Source organism: Oncorhynchus tshawytscha, linkage group LG02 (genome assembly GCF_018296145.1).
Source record: "Oncorhynchus tshawytscha isolate Ot180627B linkage group LG02, Otsh_v2.0, whole genome shotgun sequence".
Taxonomy (NCBI): Eukaryota; Metazoa; Chordata; class Actinopteri; order Salmoniformes; family Salmonidae; genus Oncorhynchus; species Oncorhynchus tshawytscha.
Genome location: NC_056430.1, coordinates 53,790,459 through 53,817,987, shown reverse-complemented (window position 1 = coordinate 53,817,987; position 27,529 = coordinate 53,790,459). Strand labels below are relative to the sequence as shown.

Sequence of the window (27,529 nt, the reverse complement as noted above, 5' to 3'; positions counted from 1 at the left end):
GTTTCACACATCCCCAAATGGTACACTTTTCACTGGGGGTAATTCTTCTGCATAAACAGCTACATATATTGTGGGATAATATTTGGATTTCTCCAGTCTCCTGATGGTAGTTTAATTAAAGCAATGCATGTCGTCTTCCATGTCTAAATAAATGAAGCAAGAACCAACATATATTGGATAATTGTTTTGGTGCTTTTTACATAATACTTATTCCATTTTCATTTTGAAGTACAAGGAATGTGATTGTAGCCTATTAAAACTGCAGATTGAATAGTTGCCCATGAAGTGTGGGCTATGGGAGAAATGTAAAAAAGAATGGCAAAGATTACAAAAGTGTCTTGAGTCTTTATTGAAATATCTAGTAACAGTTTAGGCGTTAGGCGGTTTGTCCATTCCAAATGCAATAACACAGACAAGTTCAAATTACAACGATAAGTTACTGCAGGGTCACAGACAGACACGCCTTACAAAGGCAACTAGGAACTTCAACAGTATACATGGAGACTGTGCTGTATGTCTGAATACATCCTTAAAACTATGGGTTTTCATAGTCCGTTGCCCATAGGTCGAGCAGATAGGTATTCTACCACGATAAGGTTAACAGTGTCTGTGCAGTCATTGCCATAGTAGAACATGAGAGGGTCGTATTCTTTTTGAACAATACAGTTTAGTGATCGTCACAATAACTAAAGCCCATTCTGGTGAGCCGTATGCACACAAACAACAGCAATCTGATGCAGGTTGAGCTGTGTAATTAGAAAACCATTCATCAGGCCGTGGGCGTTGCACAGGTTGGCTTGTCTCGAATGTTCCAGTGGAAAGCCCTACATCCAAATCCAAGTGGTCACTCGGAAATGTTTGTTTTAGTGCTGGTATTATCTGAAGTGGGAAATAAGAAAGAAAGTGGTGGATAGAGGTGTATTTTACAAAGGAGAGGGGATATACAGTGCAGTGAAAAAGTATTTGCCCCCTTACACTTTTGAATCATCTGTCCATAGAACATTATTCCAAGAGTCTTGATCATCCAAGTGCTTCCAGGTGCTTTTTGGCAAACTTGAGTCAACTATTTGGACGACATGAGTCCAATTATGCCTGGCAAAAACCAAACACTGCATTCCACCGTAAGAACCTCATACCAATGGCCAAGCATGCTAGTGTTAGTGTGATGGTTTGGGGATGCTTTGCTGCATCAGGACCTGGCCTTAAAAGAAGGAACCATGAATTATGTTCTGTATCAGATCATTCTACAGGATAATGTCAGGCCGTCTGTCTGTGAGCTGAAGCTGAAGAACAGCTGGGCCATGGGGCAAGACAATGATCCAAGACACACAATCAAATCTACATGAAAATGGCTAAAAGCAATACATTTGAAGTTTTGGAATGACCTAGTCAAAGCCCAGACCTAATCCCAATTGAGATGTGGCAGGACTTGGAAAGAGCAGTTCATGCTAGAAAACCCACATATGTCACGGAGTTACAGCAGTTCTGCATGGAAGAGTGGGCCAAAATTCATCCACAGCGATGTGAGAAACTGATCAACAACTACAGGAAGCGTTTGGTTGGAGTCATTGCTGCTACAGGTGGCACGACCAGTTATTGAGTGTAAAGGGGCAATTACTTTGTTTATGAAATAAATATGTAATTGTTGTGTTATTTGTTCACTCAGGTTCCCTTTATGTAATGTTAGGTTTTGGTTGTAGATCTGATAACATTCAGTATCAAAAATATGCAAAAGTAGGGTTAAATCAGAAAGTGAGAAAATACTTTTTCACGGCACTGTAGATATGCATCGGTGATTTGGTTTGGTCTATTACAGGTCTCGATATGTCATGTCCACAGGTAGACATACATTGGTATTAGGGGGTTGAGTGGGGGAGGGGAGTAAAGTGGGGACGTGACTATGTAGCTATGGACTGCATGATCTCATGGCAAAGGCATTGACAGAAGCCGTAGAACACACACAGAACTAGGGTGGAGGGCACCAGGCTGACCAGGATGACGCCCAGGGTGAGCTGCTGGATCATCAGCAGGTAGATGCCCAGCGGCAGCGACGAGAAGAAGACCAGACACAGGACACCGATTAGGAAGCTGGGAAAGTTGCGCGAGGTCCAAGCGCCGCACTTCTGCAAGGGCATGTTGCAGGGCAGTGAGGCCAGGCTTGCGGGCCGGTACAGGCGCACCATATTGAGCATGCTCATGGAGTCCGATGACTGCGATTCGCCCGGCACCTCCATGATGGTGATGACCAGGCAGTCGGATGAGCTATGCGACTGTTCGCCGGTTGTGACGCAGTCACCCCCAGAATCACCACCACAGCCGTCCCCTCCACCTCCGCTCAGGCTGCTTGGGGTCAGCAGTACCTCCCCGCCAGGGGTGATGGAACCGCCACTCTTCCTGGCCCGGTCCTGATAGGTGAGGATGGCCAGGATGTTGCTGTCGTCCTGCAGCAGCCAGATCTCCTCGTAGGGCACGTGCGTCTCGTGCCGACAGAAGGGGCAGCTGACGATGCTGGGGGACGAGTTCTCCACAATCTTCTTCAGGCATTTGGTGCAGACGCGGTGGAGGCAGCCCAGCACCTTGGGCTTGCGGGAGCGCGTGTCGTAGCGGTTATAGCAAATCTTGCACTCCAGCTCCTCCACGGTGTAGACCAGAGGCTGGCAGCGCTGGTCCGTCTCCAAGTCCAACTTCTCCAACTTCTGGTTCATCCTGAGAGAGGCAAGGGAGGGCGGAATGCCCAGATTGCCAGGAATGAAGGATGCTGATGCAGCAGTGCTAGCCAGGAATGGTGAGTCTAAATGTTCCAAGGCGTCACCCTGCACTGATTCAACCGCAGCTGCCCGGTATAGTTTTGTCCCAGATTCAAGACTTGTATGATTTTTTCTCAAGTGTGAAGATAGTGAATCTTATTTTTAGACTGTTATTTGTTATTGTCCACATTATAGCTCACAAGAAGTGGGTAAAAATAATGATTTAAGACACTGATATGATGGCACAAATATAGATTTTTTTTACACCTTTTCACAGTAAAAATACATTCAAATACGATATTACTTATTATTACGCAAATATTGACACCTACGTTGCAAAGAGAACAATCAGGCCCTGATATATATTTTTGTCTGGTCCTGAATACCCTGAATAACTGAGTTCGTACAGTTGAGCATGCTGATTGGTTTTACTTTCACAACGATGTACAGTATAGTGCTAAATTAGTGTTTGAGGGCATAGGATTGGGGAAGACAGGTTTGGACTGGTCCCTACCCTAACGTAGTGCAGGCAGACTTCGGATCAGAGGGCTTCTTTTGCAGTTATCTACTGCTATCATACAATGCATTGCTCTCATGGTTACCCTGCACATACAATGTCTGTCTGCAGATTTGGTACAAATTCAGATCTGCAGATGAGTTTCCAATGACAAAACCATTCCAACAATTTACTGAGAGAACCTACTGGTTTTGAAAGTCCCTGTGATGTGTAAAGTGCGTAAACAGAAAACATACACAAGTGGACAGGGAGCTGGAACCATTTTCAAATTTGTCTGTGCCACTATTGTTTCGATCGGAATATCCAAAATATGGAGGGATGAATTGGATTATATCCGTCAGGAAATCTTGCGTGAGTGGTTGTCGAACGATCAAGCTAGAGAGGGGTAGTGGTATTGCCCGTATTGGTATTCTCAGGACACTGGTACAGCAGCACGGTCACTGCTCTGTGGAAAGAACACAAAGGAATATTTGTCAGTGAACATTTGGGAATCAAAAACAAGTATAAAACCACACAGTAGAGGCCTAGGACGATCTAGCTGTCTAAGCTGTTGCCTCCTGTGCACATACAGTACCAGTCAAAAGTTTGGACACGGCTACTCATTCAAGGGTTTTTTCTTCCTTTTTTATAAATTTTTTACATTGTAGAATAATAGTGAAGACATCAAAACTATGAAATAACATATGGAATCATGTAGTGACAAAAAAGTGTGAAACTTCTTCGGGAACGGTGTCCCTTCCACGGGACGGTTGAGCTAACGTAGGCTAATGCGATTAGCATGAGGTTGTAAGTAACAAGAACATTTCCCAGGACATAGACATATCTGATATTGGCAGAAAGCTTCAATTCTTGTTAATCTAACTGCACTGTCCAATTTACAGTAGCTATTACAGTGAAAGAATACCATGCTATTGTTTGAGGAGACTGCACAATTTTGAACATGAAAAGTTATTAATAAACAAATAAGGCACATAGGGCAGTCTTGATAAAAAACTTTGAACAGAAATACAATGGTTCATTGGATCAGTGTAAAACTTTGCACATAGACTGATGCCATCTAGTGTCCAAAATCTAAATTGCACCTGGGCTGGAATAATACATTATGGCCTTTCTCTTGCATTTGAAAGATGATGGTACAAAAAAATACAAAAGAACGGGTGTTTTTTTCTTTGTATTATCTTTTACTAGATCTATTGTGTTATATTCTACTACATTCCTTTCACATTTCAATAAACTCCAAAATGTTTCATTTCAAATGGTACTAAGATTATGCATATCCTTGCTTCAGGGCCTGAGCTACAGGCATTTAGATTTGGGTATGTCATTTTAGGCAAAAATGTTAAAAAGGGGGCTAATCCTTAAGAGTTGATAAACAAATCAAAATATATTTTATATTTGAGATTCTTCAAAGTAGCCACCCTTTGCACACCCTTGGCGTTCTCTTAACCAGCTTCATGAGGTAATCACCTGGAATGCATTTCAACTTCTTATCGCTGGTGGGCAGTATTGAGTAGCTTGGATGAATAAGGTGCCCAGAGTAAACTGCCTGCTACTCAGTCCCAGTTGCTAATATATGCACATTATTAGTATATGGATAGAAAACACTCTGAAGTTTCTAAAACTGTTTGAATGATGTCTGGGAGTATAACAGAACTCATACGGCAGGCAAAAACCTGAGAAAAAATCCAACCAGGAAGTGGGAAATCTGAGGTTGGTCGTTTTTCAACTCATTCCCTATTGAAGATACAGTGGGATATTGGTCATGCTGCACTTTCTAAGGCTTCCACTGGATGTCAACAGTCTTTAGAACCTTGTTTGATGCTTCTACTGTGAAGTGGGGGAAAATGAGAGAGGAATGAGTAAGAGGTTTGCCAGAATGCCTTGAGCTCGTGCTCGTGACGCTCGTTCACGTAAGAGCGAGCTCTGTTCCATTGCATTTCTACAGGCAAAGGAATTCTCTGGTTGGAACATTATTGAATATTTCTATTAAAAACATCCTAAAGGTTGATTCTGTACTTCGTTTGACATGTTTCCAAGGACTGTAACGGAACTTTTTGATTTTCATCTGCTCCTAGTGAACGCGGTTCGTGAGTTTGGATTTGTGTACCAAACGTGCTAACAAAAGGAGCTATTTGGACATAAATGATGGACATTATCGAACAAAACAAACATTTATTGTGGAACTGGGATTCCTGGGAGTGCAATCTGATGAAGATCATCAAAGGTAAGTGAATATTTATAATGTTGATTTTTGACTTCTGTTGACTGCACAATATGGCGGATATCTTTTTTGGCTTGTTTGGGCTCTGAGCGCCGTACTCAGATTATTGCATGGTTTGCTTTTTCCCTAAAGCTTTTTTGAAATCTGGAACTAGTGAACATAACGTGCCAATGTATACTGAGATTGTTTTATATAAATATGAACTTTATCGAACAAACATACAGTATTGTGGAACATGAAGTCCTATGAGTGTCATCTGATGAAGATCATCAAAGGTTAGTGATTAATTCTATCTCTATTTCTGATTTTTGCGACTCCTCTCTTTGGCTGGAAAAATGGCTGTGTTTTTCTGTGACTTGGCTCTGACCTAACATAATCGTTTGTGGTGCTTTCGCCGTAAAGCCTATTTGAAATCGGACACTTTGGTGAGATTAACAAGAAGTGTATCTTTAAAATGGTGTGAAATACTTGTATATTTGAGGAATTTTAATTATGGGATTTCTGTTGTTTTGAATTTGGCACCCTGCACTTTCACTGGCTGTTGTCATATCGATCCAATTAACAGATGTGCCTTGTTAAAAGTAAATTAGAGAACAGCTCAAATAAGCAAAGAGAAATGACAGTCCATCATTACTTTAAGACATGAAGGTCAGTCAATGAGGAAAATTTCAAGAACTTTGAAAGCTTCTTCAAGTGCAGTCGGAAAAAAACATCAAGCGCTATGATGAAACTGGCTCTCATGAGGACCGCCACAGGAAAGGAAGTACCAGAATTAATTATGTTGCAGAGGATAAATTCATTAGAGTTACCAGCCTCAGAAATTGCAGCCCAAATAAATGCTTCACTGAGTTCAAGTAACATACACATCTCAACATCAACTGTTCAAAGGAGACTGTGAATCAGGGCTCCATGGTCGAATTGATACAAAGAAACCACTACTAAAGGACACCACTGAGAAGAAAAGACTTGCTTGGGTCAAGAAACACAAGCAATGTATATTAGACCGGTGGTCCTAATGGTCTGTCCTTTGGTCTGATGAGTCCAAACTGGGCGCGTTCCCAGTCATCAGCGCTATCTGCATTGCCTCTATTCAAATGACTCTCTCCTAACACACACGCCATATGTTGCTGTTACTATTATTATAATTTGATCCTGCATATATCTACCTCATTGTCACGCCTACTCTGCTCTTCTCCGCTCTTCTCCTCCGGCGTTCAACTTCACCGGTATACTAACCACCGGTCCTGGGTTCCATCAAGATACTCACCTGGACTCCATTACTTTCCCCTATATCTGTCACTCCCTTGGGTTCCTTCCCCAGTAAGTATTGTTCCTGTGTTCATGTGTTAACGCCACTGTTATGTTGTCTCGTTTCATGTTTGTTGTTTTATTAAACGTTTCTCCTGCACCTGCTTCTCGACTTACAGCATCTCTGTTACAGAATGCTGACTCAAACAATGGAAAATGCAGGAAAACCGAATATCTCTCAGATGGTCGACGAGCAGGTTTACCTTCTACATCAACACCATGACCAGCAGGCACAACTGGGGACGGATATGGAAGAGGTTCTTCGCAGTTTGCAATGTTTCGAACACACCCGGGAGGTCTTGCCTTCAACTAACGGAGGATACTCTACAACCAGCCGACCCAGTGAGCCAGCACAACAGCCCATTCAGCAACCCGCTCAGATCAGCGATGCCCGTTTGTCCCTCCCAGATAAATATGACAGTACCTCATCCAAATGCCGTGGCTTCCTACTTCATGTGTGCCCTCTTCTTTACAGATGGGAGCTCCCACCACAGAGAGGACCAAGGTTGTCACGGTTATTTCTCTGATGACTGGGCGGGTGTTGGAATGGGCTACGGTCGTATGAGAGAGAGGAGGAGCTAGAATCCTATGAGGGGTTCATGGCTCTATTTAAATGTATCTTCGATCATCCCCCGGAGGGCAGAGAGGGGGGGTGAGCGTCTACTTCAATTACGACAGGGGCACCAGACCGAGAATGCGCTCACCTTCCGGACAGTGGCAGCATTCCAGTGGATGAAATGAGCTGGTGCTTCATATGCTATTCAGAAGAGGTCTGCGTGAGGAGATCCAGACCGAACTGGCCTGTCGAGACAACGACCTCACCTTGAAACAAACTCATTGTGATGGTCATCCGTCTGGATAACCCACTTTGTGAGTGTTAGTACTTTCATCACATCTCTCCCTCCCTCAGCGAACACTCGGGATCAGAGCCTGAACCCATGGAGGTAGGGGTCACACGCTTCCCCGCGGCGGAGCACCGCAGACAGATACAGCTGGGGCTCTGTCTGTACTGTGGGCAAGGACGGTGTCCGGCACTTCCGATTCTGGGATCCACAAGACCAGAGGGACGGTCACGTGATCTTCCACCCCCTGGGGCAGCACTGTGTATTCCATTTGAATCACTTTCTGCTAGGCTCTTTTTGGTGTCCTTCACACTAGTTGACTGTCCCTCATGTACTATGTCTACAGCATTAGTGGATTCCAGGGAGACGCGGCAAAATTTATTGACCAGACCCTTGTCTCCTCTCTTAATATCATCTCATACCCACTCTCCTCTCCTTTTCCGGTTCAAGCCCTCGATAGTTGACCATTTGGATCTGGAACAAATCACAAACATCACCCAACCACTCACCCTCACCGTGGAGTCCATTCATCAGGAGAACATCCCCTTCTGCATTACCAGTGCACCAGTTCACAATATCATCCTTAGCCTCCCCCCTACCATCTTATGGTCAAGTATGAGAATCACAGACTGGTCACCCGAATGCCGGAGCACCTGCTTCCCTGTCCCATGTGGTTCCACGTCGGTTGAGAGTCCTGTGGTTTCCCTTCAGCCCAACATCCTGGAGATATACCAAGACCTGCGGGAGGTATCCTCAAAGACCTGTGCCACCTGTCTTCCTCCTCATTGCCCCTGGGACTGTGTCATCGATCTGCTTGCAGGTTCAGCACCCCTGTGCAGACGCATCTACCCTCTGTCGGTGGCTGAGACCCATGCCATGGAGGATTACATCCAAGAGGGGCTCCAAAAAGGTTTTATCCGCACGACCACTTCTCCTGTGTCAGCTGGTTTCTTCTTCGTGGCCATGCATTGACAACAGTGAACTCAATTAGATTATCACAATGTATCGGTACCCTCTCCGGTTGTTGCCAGCAGCCATCAGACAGTTCCCGGGACCCGGTTTATTACCAAACTGGACCTGCGGTGTGCTTACAATCTCATCCGTATCCGGGAGGGCGATGAGTGGAAGACTGCGTTTAGCACAATGTGTGGTCACTACGAGTACTTGGTGATGCCATTTGGCTTAGCCAATGCTCTGTCAGTGTTCCAGGCATTCATTAACCTGTCTGGCACCAGTGGGAGAGTAGCGTCCCACCTCGACAACACCAAGTGAAATTGCAGGGCGCCAAATTTAAAACAACAGAAATCCCATAATTAAAATTCCTCAAACACCATTTTAAAGATAAACTTCTTGTAAATCCAACCACAGTGTCCGATTTCAAAAAGGCTTTACAGCGAAAGCACACCATGCGATTATGTTAGGTCAGCACCTAGTCACAGAAAACCATACAGCCATTTTCCAGCCAAGGAGAGGGCTCACAAAAGTCAGAAATAGCGATTAAATTAATCACTTACCTTTGATGATCTTCATCTGGTGGCACTCCCAGGTCATGTTAGACAATAAATGTTTGTTTTTCTCGATAATGTCCCTCTTTATGTCCAAAAACCTCAGTTTTGTTGGTGCGTTTAGTTCAGTAATTCAAAGGCACAAAGCGCGCTCTCAACATACAGACGAAAAGTTTTTAAAAAGTACAATAAATGTTCGTTAGAAACATGTCAAACAATGTTTAAAATCAATCCTCATGGTTATTTTTGTCATAAATAATCAATAATATTTCAACCGGACAAAAGCTTCATCAATAAGGAGAAAGGAGAAACAAGAAACGCGCACTCCCGATCACGCGCTTGGCTCATGTCTGGAAATTTCCACTGTCCACTCATTGAAAGTGCTGTATCTCCCTAATTTTTCTGAGTAAAAGCCTGAAACAATGCCTAAAGACTGGCCACATGTAGAGGAAGCCATAGAGATCGTGAACGGGGTCCTACGTCTTTGTATGGTGGATAGGCTTTCAATGGAAAAACAGCCTGGATGGATTTTCAGAGGTAGGCGTGTGGGTAGTTCTGTCTCGACGACAGGGTAATCCATAGAAGTTGTACCCGTGTGCTTTTTACTCTAAGAAACTGTCCCCTGAAGAGAGGAATTATGACGTCGGTGATCGTGAGCTCCTGGCGGTGAAGATGGCATTAGAGGAGTGGAGACACTGGCTGGAGGGCACCAAGGAACCATTTGTCATTCACACTGACCATCAGAACCTGGAGGACATACAGACAGCGAGAAGGCTGAATCCACACCAAGCAAGGTGGGCCCTTTTCTTCACAAGGTTTGACTTCACGCTGACCTATCACCGAGGTTCAAAGAACACCAAGGCCGATGCCCTGTCCCGCCTCTACAATTCGGGAGATGGTCCTGTCCAGAATGCGCCTATAATCCCATCCTCCTGAGTTGTAGCTCCTGTGGCCTGGGATGAAGATGTGGACATCCGCCAGGCTCTGGAGAGGGGGCCCGCATCCAACTGTCCTCCCGAGCGCATTTACATTCCTACAGGGATAAGGGTCCGGCTGATGAGGGTCCGGCTGTGGGCTGTGGGCAAACACAGCTGTTGTCTACCCAATCCATCTCTGGGAAATACTGGTGGCTCACCTTAGCACAGGATGTCACTTGCTGCGTCAACTCCTGTTCCATATGTGCCCAAACCAAATCCCCCAGGAACGCTCCAGCAGGGAGGCTCCTTCCCCTTCCTGCACCTCAGCATCCCTGGTCCCATCTATCCATTGACTTTGATACTGATCTCCCCTCCTCTGATGGTTTCACCACCATTTTGGTGGTTGTGGATAGATTTTCAAAATCATGTCGTTTAATCACTCTTACTGGTCTTCCTACTGCTCTCCAGGTCACTGAGGCACTCTTCCAGCAGGTCTTCCAGCATTATGGCCTTCCCGGAGGACATTGTCTCTGACCGTGGCCCCCAATTCACATCACGGGTATGGAGTGCCTTCATGGAGAAGCTCTGTGTCACGGTCAGCTTCACTTCCGGGCACCGGCCTCAGTCCAATGGGCAGGTGGCGAGGATGAACCTGGAGCTGGGGAGGTTCCTGAGGAGTCACTGTCAGGACCGGCAGGGAGAGTGGGCACGATTCCTTCCATGGGCAGAGTACGCCCAGAACTCGCTATGTCACTCCTCCACTGGGTTGATCCCCTTGCAGTGTGTTCTGGGCCCTGGCACTGTGGACCCCAGACCAAACCAACTGGTTGATGAGTGGTTCTGGCAAGCAGAAGAAGTGTGGAGCGATGGTCACATGAGAATCCAGCAAGCCGTCCACCATCAAAAGTAACAGGCAGAACGCCACCGCAGTGCGACCCCTGTGTTCCAGCCTGGGGATCGTGTCTGGCTTTCTACCAGGAACCTCCCACTCCGCCTGCCCTGCAAAAAACTGAGCCCCCCCAATATGCCGCCAGATCCTGACTGGACTCCCGACATCGTGGGTGTCAGCTCCATTTCCCGGTGGACCGGGAGGGGTATGGCCCAGAGGAGTGGTGTTGTGTTCCGGTGGAGGATATTCTGGATCCCAACATTATCTATGATTTCCACCTTCGCCGCACAGACCGGGCTGCTCCTCATCCTCGGGGTTGTCCCTCTGGCTGGTGTCGTCCTGTGGCAGGAGCTGCGTGTCGGTGCGGGGGGGTACTGTCACGTCTACTCCTGCTCCTCCCCTCCGGCATTCGACATCACCGGTATACTAACCACAGGTCCTTATATCCATCATTACTCACACATGGCATCCATCATTACGCGCACCTGCAGATCATCATGATACTCAACTGGACTCCATTACCTTCCTGATTTTCTCCCCTATTTCTGTCACTCCCTTGGGTTCCTTCCTCAGTCAGTATTTTTCCTGTGTTCATGCGCAAACGCCACTGTTATGTTGTCTTGTTTCATGTTTGCTGTGTTATTAAATGTTTCACCTGCTTCTCGACTCACAGCGTCTCCGTTACACTCATCTATCACTGATATCGTTATGAATATTGTTCTTGTACATATTATATATTATTTTTTAAATATTGACACTATCTTTTTTTGATATTGTACCATTAACACCTTCTATAGAGACCCTTCCAGATGTGGCTGGGGGTTATAGCATTTCTTTCATATGACCCATTAATTTAGACAAGTGTATTTGGGTAAGCGTCATCTAATATTTATTAAATATTTTTATCTGGACACTTGCTGTTTACCTGGAATTTTTCCTGATTGTAGGCTACTACTTTAACCACTTTTAGTCTTAATCTTTACTACTCACTGTTTAGCACATGACCTCACATGTGAATCCTTAACCTTTTTGGGATAGGGGGCAGCATTTTCACTTTTGGATAAATAGCGTGCCCAGAGTGAACTGCCTCCTAGAATTTAAGTTTTTAACTGATATAAGACACTTGTATGTTCCTAAATGTTTAATATCCATATTTTTTTAAATTATTTATTTGAATTTCGCACCCTCCAGTTTCACCGGAAGTTGTCCAGCGGGACGCCTATCCCAGAGAGGTTTAACTATCTGATGTGTCTCAAGTATGATTCTGGATGTGCATGGTTTTATCGAGGCTTCCTGCCCAAGATGCAGTAATTTTGAGAATTATACATTTTTTGGGACTGACTAAAATGTAGCATCGTGAAAACTAAGTACATATTTATTTTCTTTCTTCCAGGACTGATGGAATGTCCGCTAACAAGTTATTCTTTACATGTTTACCAATGATTCTGTATCTCTCCCTTTGAAAGGCTTCCTGAGGCAGGTGCCTTAGGAGAGCAGTTATTGAGACTGTATACTATACACTATAAAGGTTCCCGGCTGTTAAGGGAGCGCCCAAATTAAGTAAGGCCTGGCCATTTTACCATACGTTTTACCTCACACGCCAGCACCCACACACAACCCACCTGTTATGAGTATTTGTTAGTGGCATTAATACTGTGTTTGATTTATTGTGTGGGGTCTTTTATTTTGGTTTTAGTGAGTTTTTCACGGGTTAGAAAGGATGCACCTTCAAGGCTACACAAATTACATTTTCTGAAGTATCTATTGTACAAGTGTTGGATGCACATATGCAAATTCTCTTGATAAGAAATCTTCAAATAATGTCTGCGTTACAGGGAAAGAAAAGGGAAATATACTCACTTAATGGGGTTGAATGACCCCTGGCCTCTGTTCTGACTTTCCGGTGAAGCCTGATCATCCTTACTAGAAAGGCTAGAGACATTGGGTGAGATTTAAATGTAAACACTAATAATTAGAAGTTTATAATTGATCAATAGTCCTATCTGTGATTCGGACCACGAGAAGGACAGAGAGAGCTCTGCCCCTGAATGAGGGACATCTGTCTCTAGTCTATTTCCTTATGGATTTAAGGGTTTATTTGTTATTCTGATTTGTTTATTATTTATTTAATCAGAAGTTGTTTTTTTTGTAACGCATGAATCATGATGTGAGTCATGTGTCCCAAAGGAGGATAAGGAGTTCTATATGAAGAAGTGTAATGCTGTTGTTGTTTTATTTTGTTATTGTCTTGCTTCAATACAAATCTCACCAGATTTCTCACCAGTCTGCTGGATGGTCGGAATTTCTCCCTAAGGATTAGCCCTCTAACTTTCTGACCCTGTAACTCTGCGGTGAGACCGCCAAGATGATAGGGGAGTAATTAGCCAATAAAAAAAATGGTTTCAACTGTGTCTTGTTATTCTCTTTGATGTTTGTCTTACAAATCTGTACTAAGAATATTGGTAGAGTAATAGTTTGTCATACAGTGAATCATTTGTCTGGATTTCCTGAATCAGAAATGCCATTAACTCAACTGTTCTGGTCTGTCCTCTCTCGAGGTTATGGCGAAGGTGACCACAGATGGTATCTAGATGCATGGAAGGGTTAATTTGACCAAGAACAGTTTGAGCCTCACGCCCTCAAACCTGAGTCCGAGCCATTAACCTGTACACAGCATCCAGTCCAAGCTATCAACTGACTTTTCTCTCATGCCATTTCTCTCAGGAGTGCAACATGTGTCCACATGGAGTGAGCATGGAGAGAGATCCCGTACAAACTTCTCTCATGCTGCTAATGTACTGGTCGGAAAATGGACAAGACATGACGGACCGTAAAGGATGGTGGCGATTCAGGTGAGAGATTCATGTGCTTGGGAAAATCAGATTATTCCCCAGATATTGAAATCGGGACATTATCAAAGGCCATCCACTTTGAACATGTGCCTATTTAAACAGTTTTGACAGTTATTGTATATTCATGACGGTCTTCACCAATAATCGTCAGTTACATGGTTATTCAATTACCTTCACACCCCTAGCGCCTAGTCCTATCCGACAGGACAGACAGGACAGATCGGCAGAGCAGCGATGGGACCAGAAAAGGTGGGATCCAGTCCTTGCGTTGGTCTGGCCAAACTACAGGGGGAGCTGATAGCCAGTGTCATTTTAGAGGATAATGGGGGCCAGGAGGGTGACAGCTCCAGTGCACGTAAAGGGGTTAGGGGCTGCCCCGTGAGGCCAGTCCACAGAGACACAGCAGTCTTGGGCCGCCCCATTTTTTTGTGGGAAAGAGTGGCGCAGCAGTCTAAGGCACTATATCACAGTGCTAGAGGCTTCACTACAGACTCAGGTTTGATCCTGGGCTGTGATCAGGAGTCCCATAGGGCGGCGCACAATTAGCCCAGCATCATCCGGGTTAAGGGAGGGTTTAGCCGGGGTAGCCTGTCATTGCAAATAATAATTTGTTCTTAACTGACTTGCCTAGTTAAATAAAAAATTAATGAATTAAAAAACATGCCACGGGGGTGGCAGATTATTCTCAAACTCAGTGTAGGGCCAGTGGGGCGATGAGTACGACGCCAGAGGATGGCCAAGGCTAGAGGTGGTCGCTCGCATGCTGTGGCGGAGGATTGTGGCATGCCGGCCACAACTTTCGTTAGCAGCTCATTGGCTGCTGCTGAGGTTGGTGACTCATTCACCACTGCTGAAAGCGATGGTTCCCATGGTGGTGCAGATGGGGACCCCTGGGCGAGGCTCATCAGAGTTCTGGAGGCAGGGGCCGGCTGGGGCCCAGAGACGAGGTCAGGTGGTTCCCCAGGTGCAAGAGCTGGAGTGCAGGAGGCGGGCGGCCCCCCAGAACTGAAGACAGTGGGTCCCCCAGGTCAGGGGGCTGAGGGCCTACCAGTGCAGGAAGCCAAGAGCCTGACTGGGCAGGGGACTTGGAACCTACTACTATAAGGCTGAGGACTGCAAGCCAGGTATGGCAGGATGCTGCAAACCTAGCTGAGCAGGGAACTTGTAGCCCAGCGCTAGTATAGCCTCCTGTGATATCAACATTGTGAACACGGTGGCGGTTGGGTTTGTTATGGGCAGCCATATACACTACGAACAACGAACACAATTGCTTTTTAACAAAGGCCATTTGAATGCACAAAGATACCGTGACGAGATACTGAGGCCCATTGTTGTGCCATTCATCCGCTGCCTTCACCTCATGTTTCAACAGATGAATATCTGTGTCAAGGCTCAGGAGCAGACCCAGAAGCAGACAGTTTCTAAGTAACACAAGTTTATTACAAAAGCGGGTGCAGGAAAACGACAGGTCAAAGGCAGGCAGATGTCAGTCATCCAGAGCAGAGTCCGAAATGTACAGAATGGCAGGCAGGCTCAGGCTCAGGCTCAGGCTCAGGGTCAGGGCAGGCAGAGGTCAGTAATCCAGGGTGGTGTGACATGGTACAGAACGGCAGGCAGGATCAGGGCAGGCAGAATGGTCAAAACTGGGAAAACAGGAACTAGAGATAGACAGGTGCATGGGGAAAAAACCACTGGTAGGCTTGACAAAACAAAACAAAACAAACTGGCAACAGATAAACAGAAAACACAGGTATAAATACACTGAGGATAATGGGGGAGATGGGTGACACCTGGAGGGGGGTGGAGACATGCACAAAGACAGGTGAAACAGATCAGGGTGTGACAATCTGCATTCCCAGTCATTTGAAATTCATAGATTAGGACCAAATGAATTTATTTAAATTGACTGATTTCCTTATATGAACTGTAACTCGGTAAAATCTTTGAAATTGTTGCATTTATAATTTTGTTCAGTATAGAACGGCTGAGGGCCGGGAGCCTAGTGCTGATAACTTAGGGCCTGACAGGAAAGCGACTCTGAACCAGACAGGGAAACTGACTGTGAACCTGAGAGGGAGAATGACTCTGGACCTGACAGGGAAACTGTCTCTGGGCCTGACAGGGAAACTGTCTCTGGGCCTGACAAACTGGCTGAGAGTTAGTAGAGTGGTAGAGCTCTGGGCCTACAGGAGGAACTGGTAACTCTGAGCCTAGCCGGGCAGGACCCACCTGGACAAGTGACTGAGGGACGCTTAGTGCTGGAGACAGCAGACCTAGTATAGCTGGAGACTGAGGACCTAGTGCTAGGAACCAAGGGCCAAAGAGGGCTGAGGACTGAGAACCTAGCACATGCAACGTTCCTAGTAGAGCAGGAGGCTGAAAGCCTGGCAGGCTAGGGGCTGCAGGTTTACTATGTCTGGAGACAGTGAGTCTAGTACAGCAAACTCTGGGCCTAGTAGGGCAGGAGGCCCTAAATCTGTCAGGCTAGGAAACTGCCTACCAACTATTGCAGAGGGCTGAGATCTGAGCAGGGCAAGAGACTGCAGACCTGCAAAAACGGGGCAACTAATTTAGGGCCTAGCCTGGCGGGATAGGGAGCTGTATACCCGATCTACCAACTATTGCAGAGGGCTGAGATCTGAGCAGGGCAAGAGACTGCAGACCTGCAAAAACGGGGCAACTAATTTAGGGCCTAGCCTGGTGGGATAGGGAGCTGTATACCTGATAATCCAGGAGGCCACGATCCGAGCAGGGCTGGGTGGGATACCTATGGCCTGACAGAGCAGCAAACTTAGAGGCGGTACAGGGGACTGTGGACTTAGAACAGCAGAGAACCGGGGCCCTAGTACGAAGACAGATTTTAATGTGAATATTCTAAAATCTGTGTAAAACAATATGTGCATTTTCTCACCAGAGATGTGTTTCCATAAAACTGATTTATTGCGGATAAAAGACTGTGTGTAAACGACATAGTGCACATAAAAATAACTTTTGCAGTTAAATTCCTATGTACCGAATGAAAAATAAAAGTTTCGATAGCATTTTCATAAGCGCTCTAGCCAACAGCTTGCAGCTACGGTGTGGGTAGGCTACCTACGTGATGAGATTATTATGAATAAGAGTGAGATTATTTTTATTTGTCAAACGGAAGCTAAGTATCATTCATCCGGTCACCAGAATAAGACCCTGGATATTTATTGGAAAGGAGCATCAAGCGCGACCTGGCCGTCCCTCTAAACATTCAGCTCATACAAGGAGAAGACTGATCAGAGATGCAGCCAAGAGGCCCATGATCACTCTGGATGAACTGCAGAGATCTACAGCTGAGGTGGGAGACTCTGTCCATAGGACAACAATCAGTCGTATATTGCACAAATCTGGCCTTTATGGAAGAGTGGCAAGAAGAAAGCCATTTCTTAAAGATATCCATAAAAAGTATAGTTTAAAGTTTGCCACAAGCCACCTGGGAGACACACCAAACATGTGGAAGAAGGTGCTCTGGTCAGATGAAACCAAAATTGAACTTTTTGGCAACAATGCAAAACGTTATGTTTTGGCGTAAAAGCAACACAGATCATCACCCTGAACACACCATCCCCACTGTCAAACATGGTGGTGGCAGCATCATGGTTTGGGCCTGCTTTTCTTCAGCAGGGACAGGGAAGATGGTTAAAATTGATGGGAAGATGGATGGAGCCAAATACAGGACCATTCTGGAAGAAAACCTGATGGAGTCTACAAAAGACCTGAGACTGGGACGGAGATTTGTCTTCCAACAAGACAATGATCCAAAACATAAAGCAAAATCTAAAATGGAATGGTTCAAAAATAAACATATCCAGGGGTTAGAATGGCCAAGTCAAAGTCCAGACCTGAATCCAATCGAGAATCTGTGGAAAGAACTGAAAACTGCTGTTCACAAATGCTCTCCATCAAACCTCACTGAGCTTGAGCTGTTTTGCAAGGAGGAATGGGAAAAAATTTCAGTCTCTCGATGTGCAAAACTGATAGAGACATACCCCAAGCGACTTACAGCTGTAATCGCAGCAAAAGGTGGCGCTACAAAGTATTAACTTAAGGTGGGCTGAATAATTTTGCACGCCCAATTTTTCAGTTTTTGATTTGTTAAAAAAGTTTGAAATATCCAATAAATGTCGTTCCACTTCATGATTGTGTCCCACGTGTTGTTGATTCTTCACAAAAAAATACAGTTTTATATCTTTATGTTTAAAGCCTGAAATGTGACAAAAGGTTGCAAAGTTCAAGGGGGCCGAATACTTTCGCAAGGCACTGTATACACAAAAGCATATGGACACCCCTTCAAATTAGTGGATTTGGCTATTTCTGACAGGTGTATACAATCAAGCACACAGCCATGCCATGTGTTTGGACCATGTTAGTTTGTTTGTGTAGTCCACAATCATCTCCTTTGTCTTGATCACGTTGAGGCAGAGGTTGTTATCCTTGCGCCACATAGCCAAGTCTCTGACCTCCTCCCTATAGGCTGTCTCATCATTGTCGGTGATCAGTAACTTTCACTGTTGTGCCATTGGCAAAATGAATGATGGTGTTGGAGTCGTGCCTGGCCATGCAGTCGTGAGTGAACAGGGAGTACAGGAGGGGACTGAGCATGCTTCGCTGAGGGGCCCCGGAGTTGAGGATCAGCGTGGCAGATGTGTTGTTACCTACCCTTACCACCTGGGGGCAGGCCCGTCAGGAAGTCCAAGATCCAGTTGCAGATGGAGGTGTTTAGTCCCAGGGTCCTTAGCTTGGTGATGACTTTGAGGGCACTATGGTGTTGTACGCTGAGCTGTAGTCAATGAATAGCACTCTCACGTATGTGTTCCTTTTGTCCAGGTGGGAAAGGGCAGTGTGGAGTGCAATAGAGATTGCATCAACTGTGGATCTGTTGGGGTGGTATGAAAATTGGAGTGGGTCTAGGGTTTCTGTGATAATGGTGTTAATGTGAGCCATGACCAGCCATTCAAAGCACTTCATGGCTACAGACGTTCATCATTTAGTCAGGTTACCTTAGTGTTCTTGGGCACAGAGACAATGGTGGTCTGCTTGAAACATGTTGGTATTACAGACTCAGTCAGGGACAGGTTGAAAATGTCAGTGAAGACACTTGCCAGTTGGTCAGCGCATGCTCGGAGTACACATCCTGGTAATGGGTCTGGCCCCACGGGCTTGGGAATGTTGACCTATTTAAAGGTCTTACTCACATCGGCTGTGGAGAGCGTGATCACACAATCGTCCGGAAAAGTTGATGATTTAGCTTCTCTGGTAGGTTTGCGTCACTGGGCAGCTTGCGGCTCTGCTTCCCTTTGTAGTCTGTAATAGTTTGCAAGCCTTGACACATCCGACGAGCATCGGAGCCGGTGTAGTACTATTCAATCTTAGTCCTGTATTGACGCTTTGCCTGTTTGATGGTTCGTCTAAGTGCATAGCTGGATTTCTCATAAGCATCCGGGTTAGTGTCCCGCTCCTTGAAAGCAGCAGATCTAACCTTTAGCTCAGTGCAGATGTTGCCTGTAATCTATGGCTTCTGGTTGGGGTATGTACGTACGGTCACTGTGGGGACGACGTCATCAATGCACTTATTGATGAAGCCAGTGACTGATGTGGTGCACTCCTCAATGCCATTGAGAACATATTCCAGACTGTGCTAGCAAAACAATCCTGTAGCTTAGCATCTGCGTCACCTGACCACTTCTTTTTTTAAACGGATTTAAGTTTTCCTGCATTAAAGTCCCCAGCCATTAGGAGCGCCGCCTCTGGATAAGTGTTTTCCCGTTTCCTTGTGGCCTCAATTGAGTGCTTGGTCTTGTAAGTTAACCTTAGGATCTACAGTATACGCCTAGAATGATGCTTTGTTAATTTTAGTACAGCCTTGTAACTTAAGCTTTATCGCTTGTATTTGAATCCATTAATTTAAAAAAGTTAGTAAAAAATACTTGCTTTGATATTTGCTTCTCATGACCATTCCTTGATCTTAGTCAGCTAAACGCATAATACTAGATTGCAGATGGTTTTACTATAATTCTTACTAAGATTACCCCACTACACTTACATGCTGACCACACCGCTCACGTCACGTGCTCTAGCGTTGCAAAATAGATTTACACATACATGTTATTCAATCATTGCACCCACACTGCTCACGAGCATCTGCGTAGCCGAGCACTAAAGCAGAACTTGGTTCTATTTGTGACGCTTGAGGCGCTGCAAGTCTGCAAGTTTTTAGGAGCATATACCTATGTGGGTGATTGAAAGATTAACTGAGGTCCACAGTCCAGTTGGTAGTGGTAATGCACCTTAAAGTTGGTTGCCAACTGCCATATAAAGTCCAAAGAAGAAGAAGCCTGAAGGAGGAGACATTACTAGAAACAAACTTTACCCTTTTATCTGTGGATTAATTGTCGGAGTAGAGGACCTTGTGCATTTTAGGAAAAAATTGCTAGTAACAGCAAGCTAGCTAGCTAAATTGCCAAGAATGTTTAATTATTTTCGACCTGTCCCCAAATTAATGTATTTGGTTCAGTTTTTTTATATTTCAACCTGAGTGTCCTGATCACGTCTGGTGTGGGTGGACAAAATCAACATGCGCGTGATGGCGAACGCACGTGCTGGTCAGCATCTAAGAATGTGGACTAAGTGTATATGTATTAAGATTGTTTCACAAACACACTGGGAGTAGGCTATATGTATTCTTTTTAAATCAAAACTGAAATCAAATCCTCTTGGCCAATGAAATTGAGTCTCACTAGGCCATTATTGTATCCCACCAGAGCTCTTTGTGAAACAAAGAAACTAAGCGACAAACAGCAACAGTTAACTCTACCCAATGCTGTGGGAACTGTGAATATCATGCTACCACACATAGACTACTGTTTGAGGAACCCAGAGAAAATAGACCACTGGTGTTGTGTGCATATCCCCAGGATTTCTATTGACTTCAACTCAGAAAATGGAGCTCTTCTCGTGGCCTTTAACGATTTCCCATTGGTGTCAGTTTGATTCTTTGCATAATCATTAACACGCTTGCTGACATAGCATAGTGTGTTTCCCTATCTGATCAGTGGACAATAAATCCAGGCTGGGTTGTAAATTAACTGGTGGGGGGCATCACTGTTCACCAGAGATAGAATTGTAAGGAAGACAATAGCCAACAGTCTCATTTAATGGATCTCGATCACGAAAGTAAACAGGCATCCTATGGCAAAATTAATAAACCCATAAGCAGGACAGGCTTACCATATCCTTAATTGAATGTCACCTTGTCAAGCAGTATTGCTTTTAATGCTAGCCTTTTTATGCATTTGTAGTAGACAAAGAAACAGCAAATAATCTGCTAGAACATTTCACACTCGTATGCATTGACTTTTTTCAAATGTTGTTGTGTTACAGCCTGTATTTGAAATGGGTTAAATGTAGTATTTTTTTTCACTGGCCTACACACAATACCCCATAAGTATTGTGGAATTATGTTTTTCATATTTTTTTACACATTTATTAAAAATGAAAAGCTGAAATGTCTTGAGTCAATAAGTATTCCAGACCTTTGTTATGGCAAGCCTAAATAGGTACAAGAGTACAAATTTGCTTAAGTCAAAAAAGTTGCATGGACTCACTCTTGTGTGCAATAATAGTGTTTAACATGCTTTTTGAATGCCAACCTCTGTACCCCACACATACAATTATCTGTAAGGTCCCTAAGTCGAGCAATGAATTTGAAACAGATTCAACCACAAAGACTAGGGAGGTTTTCCAATGTGTTTCAAATAAAAGGCCAATGGTGACTTTAAAACAGTGGCTGTGACAGGAGAAAAATGAAGATGGATCAAAAACATCGTAGTTACTCCACAATACTAACCTAATTGACAGAGTGAAAATATTACAAAACATGTATCCTGTTAGTAACAAGGTACTAAAGTAATAGTGCAAAAAATGTGGCAAAGCAATTCACTTTTTGTCCTCAATACAAAGTGTCTACAAAGATTTTATACCGTTGGGCATTGTTTTCTAGGATATTTAGGATTAGCTAACATTTAGCTATTTTGATTTAGAGTTTTAGGACCCCTTTAGGTGTAAAAAAAAACATAATAATATATATATAAAAAGTATAAAATATTGAATTTGGCCTTCAGTATTAAGAGTTCCTCTGTCCAGTGTCTGTTCTTTTGCCCATCTTAATCTTTTCTTTTTACTAGCCAGTCTGAGATATGGCTTTTTCTTTGCAACTCTGCCTAGAAGGCCAGCATCCCAGAGTCGCCTCTTCACTGTTGACATTGAGACTGGTGTTTTTCTGATACTATTTTATAAAGCTGTTAGTTGAGGACTTGTGAGGCATCTGTTTCTCAAATTAGACACTCTAATGTACTTGTCCTCTTGCTCAGTTTTGCACCAGGGCCTCCCACTCTTTCTATTCTGGTTTGAGACAATTTGTGCTGTTCTGTGAAGGGAGTAGTATGCAGCGCTGTACCAGATCTTCAGTTTCTTGGCAATTTCTCACATGGAATAGCCTTCATTTCTCAGAACAAGAATAGACTGACAAGTTTCAGAAGAAAGTTCTTTGTTTCTGGTAATTTTGAGCCTATAATCAAACCCACAAATGCTGATGCTCCTGATCCTCAACTCGTCTAAAGAAGGCCAGTTTTATTGCTTCTTTAATCAGGACAACAGTTTTCAGCTGTGCTAACATAATAGCAAAAGGGTTTTCTAACGATCAATTAGCCTTTTAAATTGATAAACTTGGATTAGCTAACACAACGTGCCATTGGAACACAGGAGTGATGGTTACTGATAATGGGCTTCTGTACGCGTATGTAGATATTCCATCAAAAACTCTGCCGTTTCCAGCTACAATAGTCATTTATAACATTAACAATGTCTACACTGTATTTCTGATCAATTTGATGTTATTTTAATGGACATAAAATGTGCTTTTCTTTAAAAAATAAGGACATTTCTAAGTGACCCCAAACTTTTGAACGGTAGTGTGTGTATCTTTTTTTTACCCCCCTTTTCTCCCCAATTTTGATCTTGTCTCATCACCGCAACAGACTCGGAAGGCAAAGGTCGAGTCATGCATCCTCCGAAACATGACCCAGCAAATCACGCTTCTTAACACCTGCGCGCTTAACCCAGAAGCCAGCTGCACCAATGTGTCGGAGGAAACACTGTTCACCTGACGACCAGGGTCAGCCTGCAGGCGCCCGGCCCGACACAAGAGTCGCTAGAGCGCGATGAGCCAAGTAAAGCACCCCTGGCCAAACCCTCCCCTTATTCGGATGACGCTGGGACAATTGTGCATCACCCTATGGGACCCCCGATCACAGCCAGTTGTGATACAGCCCTGGATCAATCCCGGGTCTGTAGTGACATCTCTAGCACTGCGATGCAGTGCCTTAGACCGCTGTGCCACTCGGGAGGCCCTTAATATTATCAGCTGAGAAATAAATATTGTAGCAGTAGAAGGCTGGGATCCTCCTCTTTTTAATGGCAACCATCAAAACTCTGCTTTCACACAGGATTGCATATAGGAATGTTTGGGCTTATAAGAACACTTACTTCACTCCATGCATCGACCACTGTTTGAGGAGCATGCAGCATCATGGATAGAAAGTTTGGAGTGTAGCATAAGGTAACCAGTCCATCCAGTATGTATGACACAGTCCACACTCAAAGGCGATTGCTCTACCAAAGACATCTTAAATCTAGGTTGTTATTTTTGTAATGTATTATGCGGTATGCTATTAAAATCAAAATTAAATCACATTTTATTGGTCGCATACACATATTTTGCAGATGTTATCGCAGGTGCAGCGAAATGCTTATGTTTCTAGCTCCAACAGCAGTAATACCTAACAATAAAAACAATACACACACATTTTTAAAAAATAAAAGAAAGAAGGCTATGTATAGTATAAATGGGACAATCATTTAATTCAGTTTATTTTGGGGCCTTGGGCTCATATATACTGTAGACCTATGTGTATGCATACGCTCTAATATGTGTATGGGTGTTTTGAAATAACCATCACCTTAGAAAGCGCTGTCCATTTCCTTGTGTTTGGCTTTGAAACAACATTCACAACGACCATGTTTTCCACTCAATTTCAACCTGTTGTTGAACTTCTTCCTTCAAATTGATCATCACAGTGAGGTGAGTTTTAAAAGCATTATACTGTTTTGATGATGTGTTTGATGTGATTTTCGACATTCAATGGGTGTGTCAACAAAATAGAAGCCACTTCCTGGTTTGATTTTTCTCAGGGTTTCACCTGCAATATCAGTTCTGTTATACTGTATATATGTATTGGATAATGTCACAATCATTTGGGCTCATTAAATGTTGTTAACCTCTTGAAGCTAGGGGGCACTATTTTTATGTTTGGAAAAATAACGTTCCCAAAGTAAACGGCCTATTTCTCAGGACCAGAAACTAGAATATGCATATAATTGTCAGATTAGGATAGAAAACACTAAAGTTTCCAAAACTGTCAAAATATTGTCTGTGAGTATAACAGAACTGATATTGCAGGAGAAAACCTGAGGAAAATCAAACCAGGAAGTGCTGTTTTTCCTGAAAGCTCTCTGTTCCATTGGATTCCTTGCCTCCATTTAAAGGGATATCAACCAGATTCCTTTTCCTATGGCTTCAAGGTGTCAACAGTCTTTAGACATAGTTTCAGGCTTTTATTTTGAAAAATGAGCGAGAAAGATAACATTGCATCAGTGGATAGCTGGGTGTTCGCAGAGTTTTGCTTGCGCAACAGAGTGGGGCAGCCATTGTCTCTCCCTCTCCTATTGAAAAACTGACAGTTCCGGTTGATATATTATCGATTATATATTTTAAAAGCAACCTGAGGATTGATTATAAAAAACGTTTGACATGTTTCTGTGGACATTACGGATACTATTTGGAATTTTGGTCTGCGATGTCGTGACTGCTCGAGCCTGTGGATTTCTGAACATAACGCGCCAAACGAATGGAGGTATTTTGGATATTAAAATAATCTTTATGGAACAAAAGGAACATTTATTGTGTAACTGGGAGTCTCGTGAGTGCAAACATCCCAAGATCATCAAAAGTAAGCGATTTAATCTATTGCTTTTCTGACTTTCGTGACCAATCTACTTGGCTGCTACTGTTTGTAATATTTTGTCTACTGAGAGAGATGTTCTTACATAAACGCTTGTTATGCTGTATTGAAATCTGACACGCCAGGTGGATTAACAACAAGCTAAACTGTGTTTTGCTATATTGCACTTGTGATTTCATGAAAATTAAATATTTGTAGTAATTTATTTTGAATTTGGCGCTCTGCAATTCAGCGGGTGTTGATGAAAATGATCCCGCGAAAGGGATGGGTGCGTCAAGAAGTTAAACCATCAATCTCCGCTAAATCCACCCGCACAGCTGATCTCCATTGCAACCATTATTGGTCACCTCATTACTGCTCCATAAAAGATGTCGGTGTTACCTAGCCCTGCTTGCGTACTGGATATGAGTCAATCATGGTCACGTGATGAGGTAACCCCACTTGCAAACTTCAAAACCAGTGTCTGCCCTCAGCCCAAGAGTCTAAATGGTCTAAGACGTAGAGACCCGGGTTCATATCCTACGTGTTACACTTGCAACCAAAGTCTGTCAATATATGTTCCCCCTCTGGTTGGTGTTGTCATCACAACTTAGTCCTTTTTGAACAGACTAAAAGCGATTGACAAAGCATTCCGTACAATAGCGATTGACAAAGCATTCCGTACAATAGAAAAAATAATTTCCTCGTATACCACAGTAAATCTACTGTGGCAATTTACCAGACACTTTCATGAATTACTCATTTTGGTGTAGCCTATTGTTATTATTTGATTTGTTTCCCATTTATGATATCCATAAGTGTCTGGTAAGGTAATTTCTCATCAAGATCGGGGGTAAAATATTCCTGGACTGTCCATGTTTGAAATGTTTAACTTAATCAAGTCAATCGTGGGCAATGAGATATTTGTGCCAGAAGGAATGGGCCTGAATCTAACCCACGCCAACATGGTAGCCCCATACTGTATGTGCGCAGGGTGCCTTATCGCTAGATCACCCCAGGCCGCATTTGAACTTCCTCATTTGAATTTCCTGGTGCAGCAGGAAAATCCTCAACGGGAAAAGAGTGATCAAGTTAAGAGCCACCATCTGTAGATGTGTGCTGATTCACAACATTGTGAGACATGTACTGCTGGACCTGTATACATTCATCAAATTCACTTTCAAAATAGTTGTATATAAAGCTGCTATAAATAAAAGAATCAATAATTCAGTGATTTACTGAGTCCACCCTCTCCTCCAACACATTGTTTCAAATAATGACACTTAAAATGGTTTTAGATGCTCTAGTTATTGGGGATACATTTTTCAAACCTGTCCAAGTATTTACATAAATTCCTGTTGACATTTCTCTAAGACATTGAACTTTTTATATTTAACCATTTTAAAACAATTTAGGCACTACTGAAACTACTACTTTGTGATTGAAAACATGTCCAATGAAGGCTTATGAAGATTTAAAACAATAGCCTATTCTAATTAGGTGGGCATGTCTGTCAAAATTGTACAATCCGACAACCAGTTTTGATCAGAAGCAAGCTTCTGGAACTCCTGTTGCAATATAATTTCACTATAGTCACTTCAGGAGATTTTAAAACGCCTTTTAAAATGGACCCCGTATTTAGTTTTGGCAACTAAACTGACCGGGCTGATTCTAACCTATTCATAGGCTACATATTTATTTCAGCATAAACATGTTTTACAAACGTTGTTGTTGCTGTGGTTGTTTTTATTAGCCTGTTGTGTTGCATAAATTAATGCATGATAATTCCCAACAAGAAAAACAAATGGCAGCCCTATCTATTTGGAGTAGGCTGTATTTGAAAAGCCTGTTTGAATTCAATCTTAATACCATTCACATAGTGGTCCTTTGTAGCTCAGTTGATATAGCATGGTAGTAGTAACGTTAGGGTAGTGGGTTCGATTTCTGTGAACGCCCTTCGTAAAATGTATGCACATATGACTTTAAGTCACTGGATAAAAGCACCTGCTAAATGACAGATATTATGTAACCTATACTCATGTTAAATAACCTATAGGCCTATAATGAAAAATGTAAATGTATTTGTTAGATAGAACGTAGGCCTATACTACTACGTGACAATTTGTTATGCATATTGAAATTGAATATAACCCATTTGCAACAAGCCTCATTTACATTCAGTAGCCTACATTAGACTAATCCAACAATCACATATCGCCGCAGTTATGTGCACTCGTCTTTGATAGGAAAGTGTAGGACGAAAAACCTGGCTCACCGTATGACAGTCTTCCCAGTGTGTTCACGTCAAGGTCCAAGGTAACCGAGGCTTATCGCCATCACATTTCTTCTTCCCTTGTTATCTAGTGTCGCGCCCTGTCGGTGAGTCACTGTGGATCTTGAGGTCCCATCTGCCCGTGTTGGACTGCTATCTCCCCTTCAATGCGGTAGCGCGAGCACCGTAGCATCAAGACCTGCAGATTTATCTTCAGTGGTTGCTGTGGCAACAACACCAAGTGCAAGCTGCATGCAGCTAAACTGCACAAGACTCAACGGTCAAGCGTGGCTGTGGTCTGTTATGGCTGGAGACAGCAGAACCTGTGGCAGAACCATTCAATTTCACTGTCAATCAGTGGTAGGCTGTATA

General features: G+C 43.6%; 1 protein-coding gene across 1 annotated transcript; it reads right to left on the bottom strand.

The window, feature by feature from the left end:
• Positions 1–331: 331 nt before the first annotated feature.
• LOC112267128 (E3 ubiquitin-protein ligase RNF182-like) lies at positions 332–27,479 on the bottom strand. The gene is made up of 2 exons (XM_024445240.2): positions 27,161–27,479; positions 332–3,709 (listed from the first exon to the last, which is right to left on the bottom strand). Exon 2 carries the CDS (start codon positions 2,703–2,705, stop codon positions 1,899–1,901), a length of 807 nt encoding a protein of 268 aa, XP_024301008.1. The 5' UTR covers positions 2,706–3,709; positions 27,161–27,479; the 3' UTR covers positions 332–1,898.
• Between the last annotated feature and the right edge of the window lie 50 nt (positions 27,480–27,529).